Source organism: Hylobates moloch, unplaced genomic scaffold, assembly GCF_009828535.3.
Source record: "Hylobates moloch isolate HMO894 unplaced genomic scaffold, HMol_V3 SCAFFOLD_6, whole genome shotgun sequence".
Lineage (NCBI taxonomy): Eukaryota > Metazoa > Chordata > Mammalia > Primates > Hylobatidae > Hylobates > Hylobates moloch.
The window spans coordinates 73,333,537-73,344,923 of record NW_026652281.1 but is presented as its reverse complement, the minus strand read 5'-3'; the positions used below and the strand labels follow the sequence as shown (position 1 = coordinate 73,344,923).

The window sequence follows — 11,387 nt, the reverse complement described above, 5'->3', positions numbered from 1 at the left end:
CTCGTAATCCACCCGGCTCGGCCTCCCAAAGTGCTGGGATTACAGGCGTGAGCCACTGCAACCCACTTTTTTTCTTTTCTTTTCTTTTCTTTTCTTTTTTTTTTTTTTTGAGACAGAGATTCACTCTGTCACCCAGGCTGGAGTGCAGTGGCATGATTTCGGATCACTGCAACCTCCTCCTGGGTTCAAACAATTATCCTGCCTCATCGTTCGGACTACCTGGGATTACAGGTGCATGCCACCATGGCCGGCTCATTTTTGTGTTTTAGTAGAGATGGTGTTTCGCCATGTTGGCCAGGCTGGTCTCAAACTCCTGGCCTCAACTGATCCACTCTCATTGGCCTTCCAAAGTGCTGGGATTATAGGCGTGAGCCACCACACCTAGCTCAGTAAGTACGTTTTTCATTATCAAAAAAGAGTAGTGTAAGATTGGCGTATTCTGTGTAGAATATATTTTATTGATGTCTACTATTTTTATAATTTCTGAGTTAAGTACTTTTGAATGGATGCTTTTTAGTTTTGGGCAGACTCAGTTGACTAAAGCACCTCGGTGCTTTAAGGTGCCAGAAGACACTCGGGAGGTGACTTGAGGCTCAGAGAGTCATCAACCGGAGAAGGTGGAAGAGGTACCAGAAGACACTCGGGAGGTGTCTTGAGGCTCAGAGAGTCATCAACCGGAGAAGGTGGAAGAGGTACCAGAAGACACTTGGGAGGTGACTTGAGGCTCAGAGAGTCATCAACCGGAGAAGGTGGAAGAGGTACCAGAAGACACTCGGGAGGTGACTTGAGGCTCAGAGAGTCATCAACCGGAGAAGGTGGAAGAGGTACCAGAAGACACTCGGGAGGTGTCTTGAGTCTCGGAAAATCATCAGCTGGAGGAGATGGTTCCGCTCCCAGGGGACACTCGACTTGAAGTTTATCTCTTCTCCGAAAATCATCAGTTGTAGAATGTGGTTGAGGTCCTAGTCGACACTGTAGTCGAAAAAGATTCAGAGGTCTCAGACAACCTTTAGCTGATGGAGGTGGTTGACCTCCCAGATGACACTGAGTTGGAGGAGGTGCCTGGCGGCCCTTCCTTTTTCTTAAAGTTTCAGCTGTGAGGTAGGGCCACTAGGGCAATCCTGAGGAATGATGATGCTCCACTGCAGCCATTCGGACCTGTAGGGCCAAAGGAGGAAATGTTTTCACACATATTCATTTGAAGGACAAAATTACCACCACCAACACAGGCTGCACCTTCTGTTGCTGGTGATAGATTTTTGCACCTTTCCATCCTCCAGGTTTCAAAATAGCAGTATCAGTGTCATAATATCACCCTTCCACTGAGTACTGCCGACAGCTGGGGAGTAAAATCATTGGGACACACTGTTGTCTCTACATGCCACTGTGTCTGTCTGCAAATGTAGGCAGGCTGGGGTCCTGCCCCAGGGAAGACAGAGTCATAACAGAGTAATAAAGAAGCATGTTTGAGACACAGGAATGTCTATGTCTATCCTCATTCCTCCCTCACAGCCAGCACCAGAGCATGTTTCCTGCACCAGGTCAAAAGAGAGTAAGAGAGGCATGAAAAGCCCATTGTCCACATATGTTGCAACTTCTTTTTGGAGAATGTTTTCCAGGCCTTTTATGTTCTGTCTCTGATTCTCAGAACTCTGCAAGGTCAGTGTGACCACCCTGCTCCAAATCTAAGAAAACAGAGGTTTCCAGAGGAAGGAGAAATTGTGCCCAGGGTCACACAGCTTGCAAGAGGCAGAGTGGAAGTTGGTTCCAGCTCTGCCTGCAGGACCGTCTCATTTCCCCTCTGTTTCCCTTCTTGACAAAGGATCTTCTTCACTCTGGAGGTGCCACACATGAGAACAAAGAGCTCTGTAGAGATGTGGATTCCTGAAGAGCTGCAGGGGAACTGGGAAGAGCCAGAGAAGGGAATGGGGTAAATCTGGCTTGTATCTTCTGTGCAGAATAAGAAACCCTCCACATCCTCCGCTGCCATCTCACTCTGTGCCACACAGGTCCCTTACCAGAGGCACAGGGTTTATTGACCACATGCCTCAGAGGACCCTGGAGCCCTCTGGACCCTCATCCTTGAGGAAGATACCACAGAGCCCTGGTCCAGGGGTATTCTTAACTCTCAACAGGCTGTGAACAGGTCGGGCTCTAACCAGCTGGAAATGAGCTCTAAATCAGTACATATCAGAGGAAATCACTCATCATGTGAGCACAGACTCAAAATTAAAATAGGAACAGCCATGGTTGGAAGAATATCAATAAACCCTGGACAGGAACAGCACTGCTCCTCTTCTTCAAGCCATAGGGACATTTAAAATTCTGTGGATTCATAGTTAATCTAACTTTCATACCTGGCCAGGTATTATCAATACTTATGAACAGAAATGGACATAAAGAGATGAACAGTCATGAGAAAAGGTAAGAGCTACAGAAATTAACTGGAAAGTTTTAGGGTTACACTTCAAATGTTAGAGGAGTAAGATTACATAGAAATTTAACTTACTAATGGAGTTATATAGTTGACAATAAACAACTTAAACAAAAATAATGAAGAAAGTTCCAAAAAGTGTAAATAAATGCTTCTTTTCTTAAAGCAGATCTCATGCTACAATATTGATCCATGAAGACATGGCCAGAAAATCTCTGCTCTCATCAGCACATGTGGCTCCCATTCTAAAGTGCTATTGTTGTTTTCTCAAATGAAAGAAAAATAAATCCTTCACACTGAGTCAAGGTGGAAAGGGGAGCTGGCCCATTTGCCTTCTAGGCTCATCTCCTCAGTTAAAAGTAACCAAGACATCAGGGTGGGGCAATGTCCACAGTCAGTGGAGCGGCCTGAGCTCCACCATTCACAGGGGACTAGCCAAGAGCCATTAGCCAGGGCACCTGAGAAAAATAGGTTCCAGCTACCCAGCGAGACAACTGTTCTCTTTATAAGTGCTTGGAATTGTGTCCAGGAAACATCACCATTACCCCACCCGAGCCCTCATCCCCAAAAGGAGAAGCAGGGTGTGCGGATTGTGCAGCAGAAATTCAGCGGCTGCCTTCACAGCGAGCTCCTACCCCTCCAGAAAGGGTTCTCTAGGCCCGTTCGTCCCTGGGCTGGCTCCCGACGCATGTGTCTCTGTGGCACTCTCTGCTTTTCCCTCATTTCACACCTAGAAGACATAGAAAGAATTGACTTGAAGAATTAAAACACCAAGTTCTTTACTAGACACTCAAAGCTTTATCTTAAAACAAAAACATCCTTTAAAATGTCCATCACAATGACCTACCTTTGCTGCTTGGAGGCAGCCTTCCTCTCTGCCATCTTCCTCTGCATGGCTTGAGCACAGAGCTGTGGGCAGAAAAACACATCCATGTCCTGACCTGGCAGACTATGTCCAAAAGCAAGGAAAACAAACAAACTTACCCAGTTGGCATGAGGCTTTCTTGCAGAAGGGGCGATCTGAAAAAGCCAACACATGAGAAATTGAATGTTGAGAGAGTCTAAGGGCCGTGCCATCACCTGCATCAGCACTGAACAATCCTGCAACTGCGGGGAGGAAGCTCCTTACTTTGCGTCTGTAGTAGTCCTCTGCCCGCCGCCGCAACCTTTCCGCAGCGTGAAACAATTTCCTATGGATTACAATCACTTTCATCAGATAAAGCACCACTTTCAGGATGATTTTAAATAATCTGCCATGTTTCTGTTATCCTCACAACTGTACCCTTACACAATCTATCTATACCTAGAAAACGTATTTCAGATGGCTATAAAAGTACAGTCTGAGCCGGTCGCGGTGGCTGACGCCTGTAATCCCAGCACTTTGGGAGGCCGAGGCAGGTGGATCACGAGGTCAGGAGATCGAGATCATCCTGGCTAATATGGTGAAACCCTGTCTGTACTAAAAATACAAAAAATTAGCTGGGCGTGGTGGCAGGCACCTGTAATCCCAGCTACTCGGGAGGCTGAGGCAGGGGAATCACTTGAACCAGGGAGGTGGAGTTTGCAGTGAGCCAAGATCACGTCATTGCACTCTAGCCTGGGTGACAGAGTGAGACTCCATCTCAGAAAAAAAAACAAAAACAAAACCCAAAAATCAGTACGGTCTGATCCAAACCGTTGCTATATTGATTCCTCCTCTTTTGCTTACTGCCTGCTGACTTCCGAGTTGACAATTTCCTTCCCCATTCTCAGTATATCCCTAATTCATCCTTCATTGAGCATCTTTTATCGTAAAGCTCTATTCTCTTTGTATTAATATCCTTGCCGTGTTTCACAGGGCAGAAACAGCTGGGCTTATAAACAGGCATAGTCCTTTTGAAGGATGTGTTTGATCCTACAACAACACACTTTCCTGAGGATGACAACAACTCACCCCACCCCTAGAATGGCTGGTATGAACTGAGTTTCCACACAGTCTAGCTGGCAATGGGATCAGGAGATGTTTTGCTACTTCACATCTTTTGGTCACTGGTAAATCTTAAGGTACTTTGTTTTCTGTTTTGTGAACTCTCTCTCTCTCTCGATATGTCTTCTGACCATTTGTTTCTATTTCTGCATTTACTGGGTCTAAACATTGTACAAAGGTTAAAAACAACCCTCTGTCTCCAGTGGGGGTTTCCCAAGAGGGTGGGGTTCAGTTTCTGAACTCACATGTCAGTGTCTATTTCTTTCATAACCGATTTCCCATTTTCCTCTGCCTCTGATAGCTGCCTCTCCTTTTCTGCTTGCTCACATTCTTTCATTCTTAGCTTCCTGAGATTAGAAGGGAGAGAAATGCACACACATGATCCACCAGCCCGTGTGGGATTCCCTCTGCCCTTCTGGCATCTGAAGGCTGTGATTCAAAGATCCCCCTGCAACCTTCCCATAAATGAACCAACTGATTCTCACAACTGAAGGGAGAATTGACACCTCCCATTGAGGGACAAAGAAAAATCACACTCTGGCCTGCTGGCAAGTCACCTGTCATTTCCAGCTCATCTTCATAGTTCTATAGTTAGTCCTATTCTTTAGTAAATAAAGACTATTAAAAGCTTCTATGAGGTGCACTATGTGTGTCTCTGGGGTCAGTCTTGTGCTTGACACAGCGAAAGCTCATTTTAGTTCAGTGTGAAAAACCAGACCTCACCAACTCATCACAACTAACTCCATCGGAAGTAGAGGATTGCTCCTCATCTGACTCCTCCTGTGGGAGACCTGATTCTCAGTCACAGGCTGATGCCAGAATGGAGACCATCAGCCATAGAGAGATCCTTCCAGAATATGGTGTCATTAACCCTGCAGTTCACTGCTGCACTTTGCCATGATTCAGCACTGGAACTCTTGTCATTGACTTTAAAGATCCTGGTTGAGAGAAAAGGCAATCTGAATGCTGGGCGCATGTACTGAATGAGAAATGATCGGAATGGCTCCTAAGTCAGGGTGTTATGTCCTGAAAATAGGTGACAACTGCAAACCATCCAGCCTGGTGCTGACTGACTTTAACAAGGTTCAGTTCACAGAGAGTGAGGGCAGAAAAAGGAAATGGCCTAAAAAGGTAAGTTTGCTGTGTTGCCCTCACACCACTTGATTCATGCTCCTGATCCTAAGGATCTCACCTGATACTTGGTTTTATAGGAAGGATGTGTAAAATTCCCAGAACACTAGGAAACAGGGACAAAAACACTTCAAAGAGAAAGTTAATGAACTTGTTTCTGACCACAGGGCATCCTTCAGCACATGATGTCTGGGGTGGCCTCAAACAAGGAGTGTGTGGTGAGGTGCTGAGAATGCAATGGGAGCAGGGTCCTGTCCCCACACTAAAGGAGCTCACAGTTTAATGCAAATGAGAAGCCAGTGAGGACATCACTACTCCTGCTGTGCACTTGGGAACTAGAAACACAAAACCTGACTCCGGAGGGAAGCTAAGGAAGCATTCTACTCTTGAGTTGACATAAGTGCATCTGAAGCTTCTGATCTCTGATGAGAACAATGGGGGACACCAAACAGAATATAAAACCCATGATTGAATACATCAAATTGCTAACATGGCAGTAAATAGACATGACGTCAAGATGGAGAAGAAGGAAAACCAGGACAAAAGTCAGCCTCGCATTTGGAACCCATTTCCCTGAGTTTCATTGCTGAATTCCAGAAGGGACTACTGAGATGCAAAGAAGCAGAGCAGCTTTTGCACACATGCATGGGATTAGATGGAAAACAAGTGGATTGAGGGTCTGCCAATGAAAGCGACCCATACTGAAGTCCACTGGCCTGGTTGAGACCCAGAAGAGTCACACATCAGAATAGAGGTGGACAGGAAATACCCTGGCCTTTGTAGGGACTGAGCCTGCACTGACGACCTCAATTGCAGCCTGTATGGAGGACCCCTGACCATCCCCCAGAAGTAGACTCCCATCTCTTCTGCAGCAAGATAACATGCTACTAGGCCTCAATTCATTGCTAAATATTTTTTAACAGGTATCTCACATTTAACAAAAAAAGATCAGGCATATGGCAGCAAAATACAATGTAATATGACCAAAACGTGAAAGACTGTGAAAATGAATCTGGAGGTGACCCAAGCATTGAATTCAACAATCCAGGCTGGGTGCGGTGGCTCATGCTGGGAGGCTGAGGCAGGCGGATTACCTGAGGTCAGGAGTTTAAGACTAGCCTGGCCAACATGGTGAACCCCTGTCTCTACTAAAAATACAAAAATTGGACTGGGCGCGGTGGCTCACGCCTGTAATCCCAGCACACTGGGAGGCTGAGGTGTGTGGATCATGATGTCAGGAGTTGTAGACCAGCCTGGCCAATATGGTGAAACCCCACCTCTACTAAAAATACAAAAATTATCCGGGCATGGTGGCATATGCCTGTAGTCCCAGCTACTCAAGAGGCTGAGGAAGGCCGGGCGCGGTGGCTCACGCCTGTAATCCCAGCACTTTGGGAGGCCAAGGCGGGTGGATCACGAGGTCAGGAGATCGAGACCATCCTGGCTAACACAGTGAAACCCTGTCTCTACTAAAAATACAAAAAATTAGCCAGGCGAGGTGGCGGGCGCCTGTAGTCCCAGCTACTCCGGAGGCTGAGGCAGGAGAATGGCGGGAACCCTGGGGGGCGGAGCCTGCAGTGAGCCGAGATCGCGCCACTGCACTCCAGCCTGGGCAACAGTGAGACTCTGTCTCAAAAAAAAAAAAAATTGGCCAAGTGTGGTGGCACACACCTGTAATGCAAGCTACTCGGAAGGCTGAGCAGAATTGCTTCAACCTGGGAGGCAGAGGTTGCAGTGAGCCAAGATTGTGCCATAGCACTCCAGCCTGGGCGACAGAGCGAGACTCAATCTCAAAACTAAAAAAAAAAAAAAAAAAGGCTAGGTGTGGTGGCTCATGCCTCTAATCCCAGCACTTTGGGAGGCTGAGGCAGGTGGATCACCTGAGGTCAGAAGTTTGAGACCAGCCTGGACAACATGGCGAAACCCCATCTCTAGTAAAAATACAGAAATTACCTGGGCGTGGTGGTGGGCACCTGTAATCCCAGCTACTTAGGAGGCTGAGGCAGGAGAATTGCTTGAACCCAAAAGGCAGTGAGCCGAGATTGTGCCATTGCCCTACAGCCTGGGCAACAAGAGCAAAGCTCCGTCTCAGGAAAAAAAAAAAAAAGAGAGAGAGAGAGAGACAAAGGAAAACCAATGCCAGTACTAGCACCTCCTCTTCCCCTGAAAAAATTACAAACAAGAATGTAGGAAGGGAAAGGAATTATGCAGATTAAACTAATCAAGCAGAAAGGACAAATTCAATTTTGAAACCACTGAATTTGCTACTAATATTGTAGAAAATATTCTCAAGGACTTTACAGTTGTCTACTTTGATTGGCACATGGTTCATACAACAGTATTTGTGTCAAGGCACATCTTACTCTTCCTTGGCAGTCTTCCTCTGTCCATTGATTTTGTAATGACTGTTGACCTTCGTCATCACCTTATGGACTTCAGCTGGAACTTTGGCTTCCATATATCTCCATGAAGGATAGAGGTCTTCCTTGCTAATTTTAATTCCTGGAAAGGAAGAAACCCTTTTCTTTGTGTGCATACAAGTGGACCTTGGCCCTTGGTGAGGGTGAGGAGAGGAGAAGGTGAGAAACCTGAGGGCAAGAAGCTGTTCTTTCCCTTTCCAGGGCAAACTCATTTCCACACTATGGGGACTGCAACAGAGCCTTACCTTCCTGGCTACGGCTATTGGACCTCCAGGCTCTCCGCTGTACATCCGTGGATCTGTCGTTTACATTTTGTGACTTTAAGACAGTCTTGAGGAAAGACATCTAGGAAATAATAATTTAAGAATGACGGCCGGGCGTGGTGGCTCATGCCTGTAATCTCAGCACTTTGGGAGGCCGAGGCGGGTGGATCACGGGGTCAGGAGTTCAAGACCAGCCTGGCCAAGATGGTGAAATCCCATCTCTACTAAAACAAAAATTAGCCGGGCATGGCAGCGGGCACCTGTAATCCGAGCTCCTCGGGAGGCTGAGGCAGAGAACCGTTTGAAGCCGGGAGGCAGAGGTTGCAGTGAGCCAAGATCACACCACTGCACTCCAGCCTGAGTGACAGAATGAGACTCTGTCTCACACACACACACACACACACACACACACACACACACACACACACACACACACAAAAGAATGACATGAGGCCTGGCGCGGTGGCTCACTCCTGTAATCCCAGCATTTTGGGAGGCCGAGGTGGGCAGATCACCTGAGGTCGGGAGTTCGAGACTAGCCTCACCAACATGGAGAAACCCTGTCTCTGCTAAAAATACAAAATTAGCCGGGCATGGTGGTGCATGCCTGTAATCCCAGCTAGTCGGGAGGTTGAGGCAGGAGAATCACTTGAACCCGGGAGGAAAAGGTTGTGGTGAGCTGAGATTGTGCCATTGCACTCCAACCTGGACAACAAGATTGAAACTCTGTCTCAAAGAAAAAAAAAAATAGGCCATGTGCAGTAGCTCACTCCTGTAATCCCAGCACTTTGGGAGGCCAAGGCAAGTGGATCACAAGGTCAAGAGATGGAGACCATCCTGGCCAACATGATGAAACCCCGTCTCTACTAAAAATACAAAAATCAGCTGAGCAGGGTGGCACACGCCTGTAGTCCCAGCTACTCGGGAGGCTGAGGCAGGAGAACTGCTTGAACCCAGGAGGCAGAAGTTGCAGTGAGCTGAGATTGCACCACTGCACTCCAGTCTGGTGACAGAGTGAGGCTCCGTCAAAAAAAAAAAAAAAATGACATGAATATACTTCACACAACTGAACTGTACACTTCAACACGATTAGATGGTAATTATCATGTTATAAGTATTTTATCACAGGTTAACATGTTTCACAACTTGAAAAGGAAGTAATTACCTTCAGCTCTCTGAGTTCTAGAATTTGTAACATTTCACCACCTGCTCCTTCCTGATCTGCACTGGAGCATCTTCCTTCTGTCCCTGCTCTACTCAGAGTCCACTTTCCCTTCCCTCACATCAGCTTCTTTGAGGCTGGTTTGAACCTAACGCAAAACATTCTCACTAATGACTGAATTCCCACCAAGATTTCCATATTATCACAGTATACTTTTAATCTTCTAAGATATTAAATATTTGTTCTCATCATAGCTAAGATGCAATGCAAATCCCATCTCAGATGTGGGTCAGATACCTATGAATCTCCTGAGGTAGTCATTGAAATAACTTTTTTTTTTTTGAGACGGAGTGTCACTCTCACCCATGCTGAAGTGCAGTGGCACTACCTTGCCTCACGGCAACCTCCACCTCCCAGATTCAAGTGATTCTCCTTCCTCGGCCTCCCAAGTAGCTGGAATTACAGGTGCCCGCTACCACGCCAGGCTAATTTTTGTCTTTTTAGTAGAGATGAGGTTTCACCACGTTGGCCCATCTGGTTTTGAACTCCTGACCTCAAGTGATCCACCTGCCTCAGCCTCCCAAAGTGCTGGGATTACAGGCATGAGCCACCACACCTGGTCTGAAGTAATATCTTTCAAATTCTTTGTAGAATTTGTTTTTTTCTGATTTCTGCACATAGGATAAAAAACAAAACATGTACTAGGATTTCGAGAGAAGCAATGGGTAATCCAAAAAGATGAAAGAGCAACCACATCTATCCCACAGCTACTGCTAGATTTCAGGAGTAGCTGAAAGGTAGCTGGCCCAGTTTGGAGCTAGGAGAAATGTCAAACACCCGAAGAAATGAGAAGCAAAGAAATGCCGTCATGCATGAATGCTTCATGGCACCCATGATGTCCCTGCTTAGGAGGTAATGGTATAGATGACTAGATGATAAGGACAAAGATGAGAAGGTGCAAAGCTGTCCAAGTCAAACAGCTCAACTGAACTTTCCTAAATGGAATTGTTAAAAAGTGGTAAATTTAAAAACTTCCCCCAGCTCACGTGGTGGCTCATGCTTGTAATCCCTGCACTTTGGGAGGCTGAGGCGGGCGGATCATTTGAGGTCGGGTTTTGAGACCAGCCTGGCCAACATGGTAAAACCCTGACTCTACTAAAAAAACAAAAATTAGCTGGGCATGGTGGTGGGCACCTGTAATCCCAGCTACTTGGGAGGCTGAGGCAGGGGAATCGCTTGAAGCCAGGAGGTGGAGGTTGCGGTGAGCTGAGATCACACCATTATACTCTAGCCTGGGCAACAGAGGGAAACTTGTCTTGGGGCTGGAAAAAAAAAAAAACAAAAAAAACTTCCCCCAATTTATACCGAAAATTCTCTGTTCAGGACTAAGTGGGGTAGAGAATGTTAAATGTGCCTAGATATCTTCATAACTCATATATTTTCTGTTTTCTACATATCTTGAAAGGCAGTGCCAAAAGAAGTGTAATTATCTAGGTGGTAAAACTGAAACATACTTCCTCTTCCCTTGAATATAAAAAAGCATTGCGGTATTAGTACTTTTATCTTGGATCATTGTTCAGAAGGAGGTTCAGCCCCCAGACAACCACATTTTTACTGTCATGAATGGCAAGAGAAAATGTAGAGCTCAACTTACCCAATGGAAAAAAGGCTCAAAAGACAAATTATGGCACAACTTAGCAGCCAAATTCTTACCAAGTACAGACTTTTGACATACTGATCACTCTCCAGCTGCAACTGGGAACATGCACTTTGAATGATGTCATTCAAAATTACCCTGCCCAGACACTTTTCATTGATTCTCTGGAGGGCAGTTCTAGGAGATTCTCTGGGACTTTCTCTGCATCAGAAGAGGCAGTGCAGTTCTGCCCTTCACCTTCCGGCAGTTTGTCACCTCGTCCCTATGACCTCAGAGGAACTTTGTCTCAGGCCGATTGTTTGTTCCTTGGGCTCTCTCATTTCCCCTAAAAATCATTTGCTGCCTCTCTAAATT

General features: G+C 46.2%; 1 protein-coding gene across 2 annotated transcripts in view; it reads right to left on the bottom strand.

The window, feature by feature from the left end:
* Positions 1–437: 437 nt before the first annotated feature.
* NPIPB4 (nuclear pore complex interacting protein family member B4) overlaps positions 438–11,387 on the bottom strand; it is a 25,436-nt gene continuing 14,486 nt past the window's right edge. For both annotated transcript variants that reach the window (XM_058440801.1, XM_058440802.1), the window contains exons 2-8: positions 8,197–8,296; positions 7,895–8,084; positions 4,646–4,747; positions 3,564–3,624; positions 3,282–3,454; positions 3,070–3,164; positions 438–1,158 (exon numbers count right to left, since the gene is read on the bottom strand). In XM_058440801.1, the coding sequence (XP_058296784.1) occupies positions 1,091–1,158; positions 3,070–3,164; positions 3,282–3,454; positions 3,564–3,624; positions 4,646–4,747; positions 7,895–8,084; positions 8,197–8,296 (789 nt within the window). In that variant the 3' untranslated portion in view covers positions 438–1,090. The remainder of the gene's footprint in view (positions 1,159–3,069; positions 3,165–3,281; positions 3,455–3,563; positions 3,625–4,645; positions 4,748–7,894; positions 8,085–8,196; positions 8,297–11,387) is intronic.